Source organism: Pungitius pungitius, chromosome 17, assembly GCF_949316345.1.
Source record: "Pungitius pungitius chromosome 17, fPunPun2.1, whole genome shotgun sequence".
Lineage (NCBI taxonomy): Eukaryota > Metazoa > Chordata > Actinopteri > Perciformes > Gasterosteidae > Pungitius > Pungitius pungitius.
Genome location: NC_084916.1, coordinates 10,884,946 through 10,899,605, shown reverse-complemented (window position 1 = coordinate 10,899,605; position 14,660 = coordinate 10,884,946). Strand labels below are relative to the sequence as shown.

General features: G+C 45.5%; 2 protein-coding genes across 3 annotated transcripts in view; one reads left to right on the top strand and one right to left on the bottom strand.

The window, feature by feature from the left end:
- The window catches only part of LOC119219683 (potassium voltage-gated channel subfamily KQT member 4), a 36,358-nt gene extending 23,825 nt beyond the window's left edge, over positions 1–12,533 (top strand). The window contains exons 6-15 of one of the 2 annotated variants that reach the window (XM_037475022.2): positions 53–163; positions 281–376; positions 457–545; positions 1,351–1,476; positions 2,483–2,539; positions 4,222–4,451; positions 4,541–4,640; positions 8,577–8,708; positions 8,835–8,973; positions 9,324–12,533. In XM_037475022.2, coding sequence (XP_037330919.2) covers positions 53–163; positions 281–376; positions 457–545; positions 1,351–1,476; positions 2,483–2,539; positions 4,222–4,451; positions 4,541–4,640; positions 8,577–8,708; positions 8,835–8,973; positions 9,324–9,521 — 1,278 coding nt within the window. In that variant the 3' untranslated portion in view covers positions 9,522–12,533. The remainder of the gene's footprint in view (positions 1–52; positions 164–280; positions 377–456; positions 546–1,350; positions 1,477–2,482; positions 2,540–4,221; positions 4,452–4,540; positions 4,641–8,576; positions 8,709–8,834; positions 8,974–9,323) is intronic. The other variant, XM_037475021.2, reaches the window with a different exon arrangement.
- Positions 12,534–12,607: 74 nt separating this feature from the next.
- cfap300 (cilia and flagella associated protein 300) lies at positions 12,608–14,363 on the bottom strand. The gene is made up of 7 exons (XM_037475023.2): positions 14,167–14,363; positions 14,004–14,085; positions 13,756–13,825; positions 13,465–13,622; positions 13,207–13,379; positions 12,997–13,063; positions 12,608–12,920 (listed from the first exon to the last, which is right to left on the bottom strand). Exons 1-7 carry the CDS (start codon positions 14,274–14,276, stop codon positions 12,789–12,791), a joined length of 792 nt encoding a protein of 263 aa, XP_037330920.2. The 5' UTR covers positions 14,277–14,363; the 3' UTR covers positions 12,608–12,788.
- Between the last annotated feature and the right edge of the window lie 297 nt (positions 14,364–14,660).

Genomic DNA, 14,660 nt, shown 5'->3' with positions numbered 1-14,660 from the left:
TTGTAGTTATAGTTTCCTACAAAGTGCCCACAGAATGTCTTCATCCATCCAGATTACTCTCACAACCATCGGCTACGGCGACAAGACGCCTCGTACTTGGCAGGGACGGCTCCTCGCCGCCGGCTTCGCTCTGCTGGGAGTCTCCTTCTTTGCCCTGCCTGCTGTAAGTCCCCTGTATGTCCACATCCACACGTCCACTCGCAGCCCTGTCGGTGGCGTCCCTCTGCGCCCGGCGACCGTCGCTCCCCTGACTTGACCCGATTTGACCTCTGACCCTCAGGGAATTCTGGGGTCAGGCTTTGCCTTGAAGGTTCAAGAGCAGCATCGACAGAAGCACTTTGAGAAGAGGAGGATGCCAGCGGCCAACCTGATACAGGTAACAGCCACAGTGAGTCATTTGTTCTGTGGTAATATGGCAACGCTCTAACGTGTTCCACTATGTTTTTGTTTCTTCAGGCCGCATGGCGTCTCTACTCTACGGATGCCAAACACTCCTATTTGACAGCTACATGGTACTTCTATGACAGCATGTTGCCTTCCTTCAGGTGAGCATCCGTCTACATGCTCAGAGCTGAGTGGATTCAACCGTGAGAATTAGGTCGTGGTCTTTGGTCAATTGTTTGACGTGTTGTGTGTAATAAATGCAGACGGTGATTTGAGAGCAGCATCACAACAGTGGATTCTGAATAATAAGCAGTGTTTTGTCATTACTGCGTGTACATTTGTTATACTATTCAAACTTACATACACACATATTAGACATGTAACCTTATAGCCTTAAAGAACCCCATTCACTGTGGCGGTGAATTAGCCATTTTGCACGTTGTCCATATCAGCAAACATATATTCAACCAGCCTTTTTGACTTGCACATGCCGTCTCATTCGTATATATACCTCCTGTGTACATCGGCTTGAGGACTGCCTTTGCAAAGGTGCACTGAAAGAGAGCCTTTCAGAAAATGAGCATGATAAGTAAAATAGAATGTTTTTCCTCTAATTTATAAATCATTCTTAATTAATTCTGGGCCCTTTTGATGCTTCTGCCACCACTATCCAATTATGTTTTACATTCAATGTACGCAGTGGTTTTGTATATTTTGCATTCATCTATTAATTTGACTAATTTTCGTTTGCTTAAAAGGAGGGGAACATGATAAACTCACATTGCATTACTTGGAATAAAAGTCTTCACACACGTTATATTTCACTCAATCATTCCTCTTCTTTTGAGCATATTTGGACCATTGATTTGGCCTTTTTGTGTGTTTTTTCATATTATGTTGTTTCTTTTTGTACATTTGTCATTTGTTTTTTTTTTTTTTGTTTATTTGTGCATGTGGGGGTGTCAGAGAACTGACGCTCCTGTTCAGTCACCTCCAGCGACAGCGTAACACCAAGAAGGTCCTCCCCAACTCCTACCACACGCTGCTGTCTGGGCTGCGGCCCTACAGCCTCCCCTACTTGTCAGGGGACAGGTACGCACCCCGCCACCTCTTACAGCCTCACAGCACACACAGACGGGTGGCCGGACGTCCGACGACACTCGAGCCCCCCCCGCGCACACAGACACGCGCACACACTCAACACAACAACAGGGGCCTGCAGCAGAATACGTTCAACAGGTGCACATAGGGAATAAACGTTGACTGCCTCTCGAGCTTTCTGCACGGATGAGTTGTGTAACTAACAATGTTTCACTAATGCTGATTTGAGACCACTGTGTTGCAGGCTTCCCCCCCCTACCCTCCCCTCCCCCCTCCCTTTTACTTGTTTGTCTGCTTAGCTCAAACTCTTCTGCGCCGCTTCCCGCTGTTCACTCACTGGTTGCCTCTTCCTGTCTTCCTCTTTCTTTCCCTTTATTTCCATTGTGTCTTTTCTATGCCATCCATCCTCCATCTGTTCTCAGGAAGGCAGAAGTTCCATGCAGGTTTGTTCTCCAAGTCATGAGCTGTGCTTGTGTGTTAAAGGGTATTTCTTGTTGGATTCATAAAATCTTTAGCATAAACCTGAAACAAAAAAAGGATAGTAAAGGGCTGATTATGTAAATTGTATCAGACCTTTGCATGCAAAGGTATAATAAAAAACGTTTATCCGGTAAAAGATTGTCTGATCTGAGGAGCTGCTGTCACACCATCATGTTTAATCAGCTGTCTTGATGAATATACTCGGCTGAAACATTGCCCACTGCCTTTGCATGATCTTCCCCACCTACGGTTCAAACCCCACCTCCTCACATAATCCAAAACTGCCTTTCACAAGATCATTATTCGGTTTAAGGTAAAGGAACGAGATCAGGAAGGAAAAGGGCTGTTAGGATTATTGAGATCTCACACTTCACCCCTGCACCTCATCTTCTCTCCCTGGCTTCCACCATCTTATCGTCCCGGGATGAACACGTACCCAGGTCATATCCCAGATCCCCCTTCTTCCACTCCTCTCATCCCCTCACCCTCTCTCCCTCTGCCTTGTGTGTTTTCTCAGTCAACTCCTTTCTAAAAAACGGGGTTTCTTCCGGATTCACGCTGGCCGCAAGCAGAGGTATCCATGGCAACAAGCTTGTGCACGCGGCACGCTAGAAATCGATAACACTACTCGTACTCATTGAGCGCACATCCTATACACTTAAACATTTGTGGACTGGTGCAGCAGCTTTCAAAATATCTTACTTTTTCAACCATATCCTGCACTTATCAATGAAATACTTCAAACAGGCGCTGTTCTCTGGTGCACAAATACTTGAGTGAATCCTCCGCTATGAAGAAATGCTCTGATCTCCATTTCCAGTAAAGTCTTTACTTCTGGACAAACTATAGCTGATTTTGCTTGGTTTTGCTTGGTTTTGCTTGAAAGTCAGGATTCGCCATGTGTTGAAAACACAACGGAAGTCCTCAATGGTGTATGTCAATGTGACTAAAACATCTGTTCCTAGTTACAACTTACATTCGATGTTTTGCGTCTTTAAAGGAATTTCCACGTTCTTGACTTGCTTTATGTTTTCAATACAGTCCTTTGGCTCATTCATAGTGCCTTCTTGGAGAGAAGGCTTAAATGATTCAGCATGCTTTCATATTTCAGATTATCCATGTAACCTTTCAATAAAATCTGTGTATTTTTAAAAGGTTTTTAAGTGCAAAAATGTTTTTGTTTGCATGCAACATTGTTTATTTTGGAAAGATTCAGTCAAGCTCGTCGTCCCGAATGCATCCAAATAATTTGCTTGCGCTCCCAGCTGCATGCAAAGCCTTTTCACAATATCTTCTCCTCCAGTCTACTTGCAACATTTCAGCTTGCTTGTATAAAATGCCACTACCACTAACCCCCCCCCTGCCCCCATAACTATTTAAATTTTAATTTAAATGGCCAGCTGACACACACGCACGACAAAGAGTATATCATCGTAAACATGTGGGAGTGAACAACTGGACAGGAACGGCTCCGTGGTGCATGATGTTCGCCTCGCCGTACGGATCCGTGACCATGTGTCACATGAAAGTGGCTACGGAAAAGGAGTGTTCTCAAGCGGATGCTATAGCAGCCTGCTGGGGAGAATGGGTGCCAAATAGCTTTCCTCCTGTAAATAGATGACATCACCTACCAGCCGTCAATGGGGCGGCTGTGAGTGGCACAGAGCACTTAATGAGAGACACTTTCTGCACGGCTGCACTTTGAAGCTGATGTTTTCACGCTTTTTCGCTCCGTTGAAGGGATTAAGAAAGCGTGTCCTTTAGTGTGATGGTGAGTGAAATATTTTCCGCCGGTCCAGCACTACAGCAATCTGGAATCAGATTTCAATCGGACTTTGCTGAATCAGGTGCTTTGATAGGCACATTAAATAAGCAAATCTGCAGGGCAGAATTTTTCTTTTTTGCAATATTGCGTGTCCCTGTGGTCACACTGCCTTCATTAAAAGTCAGCTGGTCTGTCCTCGGTTGACACTTAATATAGATTTCTGTTTGTGTCCCTATTTCGAGTGTTCGTTGACAAGTTTCTCTGATTTTTGTAAAAGTCGTAGGCCGTGTTTTGTTGTGTCACTTTAACTAACTAACTAACTCTTTTCTAACAAACTCAGGCTCCGTTCTGCTGCTCCACTAAACTAACAGCTTAGTTTTCCATAAAGGTCAAACGCATGGACATTGTGATCATTGAGAAGAACCTATATTGATCCAAAAAGAACACTACAACCCCCTACGGATGTTTGACCCTCTCATCTTCACTATCAGCAGTAAAATGGGCTTCCGGGATCGGATCAGGATGAACAATTCCCGATCCTCCCAAACCATCAGGAGCAAAGGGTCACCGCTGCCCACGAGCTCCGGGGTCCGGGGCTCTCCCAGCCAGGAGAACGTCCCCGAGGCCATCAGCCCGGGGAAGGTCCAGAAGAGCTGGAGCTTCAACGACCGCACGCGCTTTCGCACCTCCCTTCGCCTCAAAACGCGCCCTCCTGTCGACGGTAGCCAACGCACACAAAGCCAAACACTTTTCAGCACTTTTCGAGGATGTTCCCTGCATGGTAATGTTTCTCCTTCTGTCTCGGCTCAGTGGAGGGGGTCGGGGAGGACAGTGTGGAAGACAAACCGTTTTGTGATGTGTCCATGGAGGAGGTAATCCCAGCAGTGAAGACACTCATTCGGGCTGTGAGGTGAGTGCTGCCATCAACAGTTTGTTATTGTCATAAAGGTGGACACATGTCGTGGTCCTTCTGCTACTCTGTTACGGTCAAAGCAATGGAGCAAAAACTAAAACTAAAATTAATTATTATAACAGTACAATAATTTTTTCGGGGGCAGTAAAACCTTCTCTCCTTTTTTTGAACACCTGGCTGCTTAGGTTTGGACAGCTGGAGCTGCTGGCCGTGTAGTTGTTGAAAGAATAAGTTCACTTTGAAGTATTTAGACACGGGCGACGTGAGCAGATTCGGCTGATGAGGTAGAAATCTTAGGAGAGGGAACTGAGCCCTCGTGCCGGCAGGATTCGTTCCCTTGGGTGACCTTGTGGCTCAGCAAGCATAGCTCATTCAGACCGGACATGTGGTGTGATTCGCACACGGGCAAATACCGTCTTTCTTTTTTACCGATCTTTGCTGATTTGGACGTTGATTGCTGCCATTGTGTCATCTCTTTTTCGATTACAAGCGTTGATGTAATGACACAGTAGCGTGTCAGTGATGGATGACCTTCCTCCTTCAGCGTACATTCATGTAGAGAAGCAGAGACTCTGCACATATAAACTTGGTTCTCATAAATCATGCACGGCGAGGAAAGAAATGCTTTGTTTGCAAATCTACACCAAAATCAAAATAATTAGTAATGACTCAAAATGAAAAAATACAGAAGTTACTGTTTGAAATGTGCAGCTTTCCCATTTGGTTACCAAAAATATCACAAGTACAGCCTCCCCCAACCCTACACATTCACACACATCTACACACACACATACACTCCCTCCCAGAGTAGTAGTGTAGAGTATTTTTTTTACTGATGGTGGCAGAAAAAAACTACAATTGGTAGCAAACATCTGGTGTTGGGGCCACGCTGGTCCCCAGGGAGGTTTAATGAGAATGGCTTAGGCCTATATGGACCTTCTTCTGGGTCCCTGATGTCACATCTGATCCCTCAAAGCATTTCTCATACCAGCGATGCGCTGTGTGTGTGTGTTGCCGTCAGCGTAAGTCACCGCCAACAAGAGAGGTCCTCGAGCATGCAGCTGCACCCGGCACCCAAAATATTATGGAATTTGCAGCAGCAGAATCATCATCCCTCCCTCTGGTGGAGACAATAAGAACATCTCGGAACTGAAGCTGTTATATCGTTCCATGTCTGTCTTTTCAAGTCAGCTGGCCTGTCCTCCCTCGTAGGAAGTTGCTGTTCCTCGGCGGCCTCATTCATTCACTTAGTATGTGGGATTGTTTTGCTCTACGAAAAAAACTTCAAAACATCATATTCATGCAATACTACAAAGTAACCAAGCAATTGAGGCACTATTATGTCCTGTCTCCTGTGAGGTAAAAATGGGATTTTAGTGTTTCTGTTTTTTAAAAATCAGGCAATTTTATAAGAACATAGGAATCCATACACTTATTTGATATGTCACAGGCAGGATGTTGAGTGCACATAAAGAAAAATACTTCAGAGAAATCAGAGCTATCCCTTTAAGCCAACGTTTCTTCTTCGTGGAAACCCGGGAGGTACTGTAGATATTTTCGGGCCTGATAAAATCGCTTGCTTTCATTATTACGCCACAGAGTGTATAATATGACTTCACTTCTGGTTTGCACTTGACTCAGCAGATATCTATGACCTCAGCTGCTCTGTGCTGCAGACAATAGAAGAGAGGGAGTTCCTGTAGATAGTTCAGGTGTGTAAACAGCAGGTGCTCCACCGTGGTAACACGCACATACATTCGCCTCGGCGAGTTCCATGATTGATGTTCGTGAAACACTGAATTTCGCATGCAGGCCTTAGTGCTGAGGCTTCACTTTGAAAAGGGCACACGTGGTTTATCAGTGCCTGGTTTCCCGCATAAATGTGTACAGTGCTCTGGTGATATACGGAGGGAGCAAGAGAAGAAGTGGAGGAGGATGGGAAACCAAGGGCCTGACATCTGTCTGTGCTCTCTCTACTGTGAATCCCCTCAAGCACAAATCCAATACCGCACAAAACACACACACACACACCTTCTGAACGTTTGTAGTCTTGAATGAAGGTCATATTTTATAGAACTAATAGTTTCAACATGCTTAGCATTTATAACAATTTTTATCTCCAGCCTGAGTCATCAGTTTTTGCCGGAAGGATTGAATACGCACACTGTAGCTTGTTTAGGTGTGGTTTTCTTAGCAGGTCAGTGGGCGAAGAATCAGCTCCTGCCCCTCAGGATCGGTGTCAGCATAACATTTACCGTTAAGGCGCAGATTAAACCCTGACATCGGAGACCATCAGGGATCCACCGTTGCTGAATTGCAAAATATATTTGCACTAGCCATGTAAGCATTTTGGTGCACATATGACACTTGCTGTGCCCCGATTTATTGATGTGTTTTTACGTCTCAACTTCCTTTCATTAGGAAGGTATAAAATGTCTCTGTGAGCTGTATTTTACAACTGCTGATGGCTGTTGTACTACAGGTGGAAGTATTCTCGAGGAAGATGGCACTCAGACCAGAGGCCATTCAATTATACGAGAAAAAGAGTCCGTGTTTCAAAAAGACCCTCGGAGGAAACAAATCAAACCCTCGCCTTTCTTTTTTTTACCCGCACCTGAGACCCTCCCTGGCTGAAGAAAAATGCATCTACCAGCAAAATAAGAATAAGACCTCCTGCAAAAATACCCCATATGCTGAAGTCATCAAGAAAGCGAGTGCTGAGGGGAAGAGTGCGCTGACGGCCGTTATGGCGCCGGCAGGAGACCGCCACTCCTCCCCCTCTCGGTCCTCTACCCCCTTCCCGTCACACCCTCTTTCCTTCTTTGTTGCCGCATGGGTCACCACACAAAACTGTGCGCTATAAGTGACTGCTGTGTGTGCAAGCGCTGCAGACCTCAACAAAGGTTACGATGATTATTTCAGAAGCTGACCCCACTGTTAAGTTCAGATTTCACTTTGTGTGTGTGTGTGTGTGTGTGTGTACAGTTGTGTACACAGATAGGTGTGTGTAAGTGTGACGTTGCCTCAGAACAGCTGAGTGCTCCTGATCTCTTCTGCTTGCCAGACCTTTGATGTGATCCCTTTTCTTCCTCTTGTGAAGGAAAGTGGGAGTGTCGTAGTGGATTTAGTCCTCTGGTTGTGTGAGATACGATTTGTTACTTAAAAAAAGGAAAATAAAACCCCTGCTCCGTTGCTCTTCCACTCGCTCCCACTCGCTCCGTCTCCCCCAGCTGACTGGTAGCACAGTCCTTCACCCGCTGAGGTGACAGCTGCAGTGTGCACGTTTTGTCCCGCATGCATTTTGGTGTTTCTGGTGCTTCTTACTGTCATAAGTGATGATAAGAAAGGGAAATGACGCCAACACACACTACCCAGACGTTCCTTCCCTCCCTTACCATTATCTCTTGCACATCCTCCACTCCCTACAGCATGACGCCCAGCCAGACGTACTCCGGCTGAGGAGGACGTCACTGATATGTTTGCCGGGTAGTTTGGTGCCGGTTCAACATTCCTCGGTGTGACTCCCCCCGCATTGAGACGTGGGTGGCGGGGGGGGGGTTGTGGGTGTGCACCGGGAGAAGGAGCAGCTGTGGTCCACCAGCGGCACCAACTAACAAAAGAGCAAGAACTGTTGCTCTTCTCTTTGATTTCTCATTTACGCTAATTGCTGAAACAGCAAACACTGAAAAGCATCTGCCTGTGTGCGATGTGTCATCACCACAACACATTCACACGGTTAAGTAGGCTCTGCTCTCTTCGTGGGGCTGTTGGCGGATGATAAGGTCACTCTGGCGGTAATTAATCATGTTACTTTCAGGGTCTCCTGCATCGTTTGTCCTGCTCCTGCATTTTTCAAAGGTTTACTGTAGATCCATGCGTGTTGGTGGTGTTCAGAGGAGTGATTACAGCGAGTGTGTCCCGTGTGCCGTGCAGGATCCTGAAGTTCCTTGTGGCCAAGAGGAAGTTCAAGGAGACGCTGCGTCCGTACGATGTGAAGGACGTCATAGAGCAGTACTCGGCTGGCCACCTGGACATGCTGGGCCGCATCAAGAGCCTGCAGATGCGGTATGTTTCAGTGCTGAAGAAATGGTAGACATCGTATAAGTATAAACAGTTTAAACGGTCATCTTTCTCTATGATTATAGATGTCTTCATTATATTTATGGTAATGTGCTTTCTGTTGTGTGAAAGGGTGGATCAGATAATTGGGCGAGGAGCCGTTCAGCCCGATAAGAAAGCGCGTACTGAAAAGGGAGAGAAAACGCCTCCAGAACTGGACCCACTGGATGAGCTGAGCATGATGGGCCGCGTTGTTAAGGTGGAGAAACAGGTAACGGAGGAACGGTGCTTAAGTTTGCCTACTCATTAGATAAAACCAGAGTTTTGAGACTCTATGTTGCCAATCATGTATATGCAGCATTACAGTGCATAGAGGTTGTGGAGTTTTCCTGGTAGTCGGTGTAAAACAAAAGAATGAACATAAGGAGGAAACATAAAAAACAGAAACAAAACCAAAGACCAGAAATAGAAATAGAAGTAGTGTAAATATATTTATTTAGAGTGGTAGTATTAATAGTTACACAACTGAAAGGTGCAGTTACAACAGTAAAAGACTTGGACATGAAAAGATGAAGTGGAGTACCAAAGGAGATTGACACATCCATCTATGCGTTTGTTCAGGTACAGTCCATAGAGAACAAGTTGGACCTCCTGCTCAGCTTCTACTCCCAGTGCCTGAAGAAAGGCTCGTCCCACTTCACCCTGTCGTCCCTCCTGGACCCCGACCTGACATCTGACTACCACAGCCCCACGGACCAAAGAGACCTCTTCCCCTCCGCCAACACGCTCAACATCTCTGAGAGCGGCAACTTGGAGTGACAGTGAGACACCAGACCCTTTACAGTACGTCTTCCTGGCATCAACCCTTTCATATCCGTCCGGGATCGTTGTTACCTTTCCATCTCAAATCTTTCACCCCCGAACCTTGTTCCCGAGAGCGGATGTGTTCCCAGAGCTGATGCAAACAGAGGCCACCAGGGGGCTCCACCTGTCAAGGAGCCTCAGCCAAAGCTGCTCCCCCCGAACACACCTCTCACTAGATGAGGAGGACGATGCAAAGAGACGGCACATGACTTGACTACTGAACCACCTTCACTTTCCTCTCCTTCGTCAACTGTAGATAATCAGACTTTAGGCTTTGACGTTTTCTAAATCTTTGGGGAAATCTTGTCCCCCCCCCCCCCCCCCCCACACTTTGTCATTTAGTATTTTTTCTTGGCTGCTTGAATGAAATGAATGAGTCTGCTGACTCAGTTGTCATAAACAGTGCTGCAAGTGCCACGCCAGTCATCCGTCCACCTTAGGATGACTCTGATGAATGTAATCGGTCCCTCCTGCAAACACCCCCCTCGCCCCCCCCCCCACCAGATAAACGGTTATGCATCAGACGGAGCCGTAGACTCGGAGGCGATCTGCTCGGCGGGAAGAATGGGTTTGACACCATGCTTTGATCGCTCCAAATGGTGATGTGATACCTGAGCTGGAAGAATGCGTCGGAGTGACTGATGTGGAGTGCACGTGGTTGTGTGTCACTATCTCCATCCCCTCGCACAGAAGTTCCTTCTCCAATGAGCCCACTTGCAAAAATACCCCCAAAGACATTATCTACCATAGCTAGTAAGGGAGGCCTGTGCTTATTTAGGATTTGATGGAGCTTTTCGCAGGTCCAAAATCCCACGAAATGCTAAAATAGTGTTTTTTAACATGCCCACTTTAAACCTCTCTGTCTTGCAGCCCACTCCCCAGATATGCATGTTACGTTAGATAAAACCTCATGGCTTCCCAATTTAGTTTGGTTCCATTCACGTCACATTTTTTTGCACTCGCTCCTCGTCAATCACTTCTAACCTCGGGTCAGGTTTTCCATGTCAGCTGGTCTCCCTCACGATAGCCCTCCCTCTGTGATCACGCAGCAGCTCTGGACTTGATGTAGAAACTCTTAGGTGTAAGGTGTCTGGATCTAACCATGAACCCCAGGCCGTTGTCCTCATGCTCCCGCCTCACAGCTCCACTATTATAAGAGGGTGCAAGCTTGACACCCACGGGTGTCACGGACTGTCGTTGCCAGCCTCTCTTCTGTTTGTTCTGGTTCTTTGTTGGAGGTGTTTAAAGCACAGTTAACGCTCTGCGCTTATGGACAAAACTGGACTGTGCACAAATGCACACACATACACACATTCACAATGAAAGAAATTCCTTTACTTAAACACTTTGGCACTTGATGAAAATGTTCCTTTTGTTTTGATTTTAATTACTGTAATTATGTTAAACACTCCATATTTTGTAAACTATAATGGCAGAAAGCTGTTTTTTTGGTTCTTAAAGTGAATGTAGGATTTTTGTTAATATATTTCATTCAGTTATATTGATTAACACATCAAATCATGGATGACACAACTGTATCTACACACAGCTGATCAGGTTCAAGCTCACCACTCATCACTATTTTTCCCATCATCAGATAATTGATGCCAGCTTTTCACAAGTAAGAGCAGTCCTTTTTTTTTTTTTTTTTAGAAGTGATTCATTTATATGTTCCAGTCCGACCAGTTGACTCAGGTGCTCCATTTTCCAGTGAATGTACTTACTTGGTTGATCTCCTTAGATCTATTCATGCAACGGGGAATCCAATGGAACATCATTCTTTGCATTCATTTAATTTATTCTTTAGCCTGAACTATAGCAAACTCAATAGAGGCATTATTAGACTGACCAGGGCTGTCACTTTATTGTCACCTGGAATGTTGAGCTTCATGAAACTATGAGACCACTGAATTGCATGTTAGTGGTGGCCCCAGTATTAGAAGAAAAGATAGAGATAAGAGGAAATGACCTGTGCCTTCTATGTCCTTGTTCTGTAGCTCTGTAACATGGTGCAGCTTCCTGTCTCATACTGAAAAGAAGCGTTTCATAGGAGTTTCACACAAGAACCGCCGTGCTCCTGTTTTCCCCAAACGTCGCTCTATCTAAAGAAAGATCATCATTGATTTGATCATGACGTAATTGTTGTTGGAATTAGTCTTTCATGACTGCTGCAACTTTTGATATTTTCTGGGAATTTGACCGTACGTCCGGCACATCATTGTCGCACTGAGGCCCTTACAGCATTGGTCACAGGGAACTCTGCAGGCATGCGTCCTTTCATAAGCATGTCACATAGAGAAAGAAGTAAGGCTTCCACACAACTACCTCTGAGGCCACTAGGGGGCGCTAGTCTAGAAAACCCAGTATGACAAACAGTAACTGAATGTCTAACTGACTAAATGCTATGCATGACTCAATCTGCACGTTGTCTCTGTCACGCTGTTCCTTCTTCATGACGCCCTTCCATCCATCATTCACGGACTTGCTGCCATTTGACATTCCAGCTCGTTGACCTTTAACTGCTTTTAGGTATTGGAACTGTTGTATAATGAAACTGATCAAAGCAATAAGAAAAATGCTAAAGCCAACAAAGTCTTCCAATCGATGTAGCTACTGGTTGATGAAATATGGCGCATATGTTATTTTCTAATCAAATGGACACCTCAATTTGATCTTTTAAAGAGAAACAAAAATGAGTATCTACTGAGGATAATATTAGCTCACCTGACTAACTTATTAATTTATTTGTTTGAATAAAGTTCTTTGGACTGTACATTGACTTTGGTCTCTTCTTGTCAGTGAATAAAGAGCCTGTTTTCACAGAAGCCGTTTGACATGTCTTTGCGTTCCCGGGGTGGCTGCGAGACACAAATAGATGATCAATAACACCCGTTAACCCCGCTACGACGTGTCAATCCATATGTCGGACCATTGTGTCAAAATTGTGATATGATTAAAAACATTCTAAATCCTAGCCTGAAACTGTTTTGTGACGTTAAGGTTTCTAACATGTGGTTAGAGTGAAATCTTTGCTGGTGGTATCTTTTTAAATATTTTAATCACAAACAACATGCTGAACATCCTGTAAAATCAGGCATAGAGTCATTTTATGGCTTTTCAACCGCATTGCATTGACAAACTTCAATAGAAGAAAACTACTAAAACTCAACCGGGGAATTCATTGCTTCTGGATACGTCTCCAACTCCTCAGCTCAACCGCTTCTACGTGCACATGTTTCCTACGCCGTAGCAGTGGTAGAACAAAGTCATGTGTCGCTTGAAGGGGTCGACAATCGCAAAGGCGAACGTCTGCTCCTCCTCTCGTCTTTGGGGAAAACATCGTCCCGAGTCATCCTGCAGAGGGATTATTAATGCCTTAAACCGGAGTAAATAATAAGCCTCTGAGGACAGCGTTCAATCAGTCACTTACGTAGGCACAGACTTTAAAGACTGTGGAGACAACGCTGATCTTTTTTGTCTCTGGATCCTTCTGAACACTGCAGAGTAACGGGCAGAATTACAGTGTTATTATTAGAATTTGACGCATCTAATGACATGATCAATAATGCTTCAAGTGTTTATATTGCTGGACAGAATGTATTGAAGTGAGGCAGCGAATACACAGTAAGATTCGGCCCACCTGATCAGGTCTTTGTAGATTTGCTTTGTTGTGTTGATGTAAGGCTCTATGTTGTCTTCATACTGACAGAGCTCTCCCCCGACACACAGGTGCTTGAAGAGGCGGAACAGAAACTCCCCTCGCTCCTCTCTCCCGACCACATGGTAATGCTCAGAGTCCTCCTCGTGCAACATCTAGGAGAACAGAGGGAGACTTTCCATGACCCCATGTCTAATAAGATAGGGACAGGTGAGTGGATTGGTAATAGGAGAGAGGGACCAGTCTTAGTTCATTGTAGTCGGGGTAAACATCATGAAAGCATTTAACCAGATGTCCTGAGGCCCTCACAATCCCACAAGAGTACAACGGGTCAAACAGCTCCATGGAGACTTGCGTGCACTGCACCGGCTCCACATCGACGGACACCACTGGCTTGTCTACGCAACAAATACACACACACACACACACGTCCAAAACAATCCACTGAGATTTGACGGAAAATGATATCCAGCAGATGAGATGAATTTCCTACTGTGAGTAATGAAAGGCTTTCTGGGGGTCATGACATACCGAGGGGCAGCCAGGCTCCGGCCTCCATCCTCCTCAGAGTGGATACCACGTTGGGATCTCTGAAGAAAGACTGCATGATACGGAGGGACATCAGAAGCGTTCAACAATGATCAAACACACACTGACACTTAATCAGAAGAGGCAACGTGTGGTTTAGACACATGGATGACGGTGGAATATAGGATCCGCTTCACTCTCAGTTTTTCAGGTCAGCGGCTGGTTACACTGCAGCTCATGAAGGGTCTTACCAGTACAAATGTCTCACTGTCGTAGGGGTAAAAGCACTGGTCAAAGCTGTAGGACTGAGCTGAAATCCTCCCCAGCATGGACCTAAAACACACATCCGTTACGAGATCATAGTGACCTACAGCTACTGTTACTGCATAACGGAGGAAGGAGAGAACGTCTAACCATTTCATTAGGAGCTTTAAAACGTCTCGGTCCTGTAGGAATGACGGCGTCTTTGAGGGAAGGTGATTAAAAGAAAAATTCTTCTCCAACGGCCAATTTTCTCCTGCCATGTTTGAACTCTTGCTCCTAGTTGTTGTTTCACCTACAGAGAAAACAGCGACCACACACTCATGTTCGCAAATAAGCGGAGAGTTTTAGGCGTCTGCGGACCAATCAGCAGCAGGTGTGCTCCCGATTGACCAATCAGCGTCCCGTCCGGACGGTTTGCTCCGGTGACCCGGAAATGCTGGCGAAGTGGCTGCCTTGCTTTTTCCCCTCGTCTCAGAAGATTTGTGTACTTGTTGCCTAGGCAACGGACACTTTTCTCCCGCAAAATTGACAGAAAGTTAATCTAGCGTTGACATCGTCCTTACATTTGACTTATTTATATCCTTGTGGTTTGTCTGCATGGTTTTTGTCCTCGAAATGTATCGAATTTCTAACGTTACCTCCAC

Bases quoted from the DNA above. Each gene is read 5' to 3' on its own strand.
- cfap300 (XM_037475023.2), bottom strand. From the start codon at position 14,276: ATGGCAGGAGAAAATTGGCCGTTGGAGAAGAATTTTTCTTTTAATCAC. The intron at 14,086-14,166 runs GTTAGACGTTCT...TGTGTGTTTTAG, and splicing joins TTAAAGCTCCTAATGAAATG to GTCCATGCTGGGGAGGATTT. The intron at 13,380-13,464 runs GTCCCTCTCTCC...CTGTTCTCCTAG, and splicing joins ACTACAATGAACTAAGACTG to ATGTTGCACGAGGAGGACTC.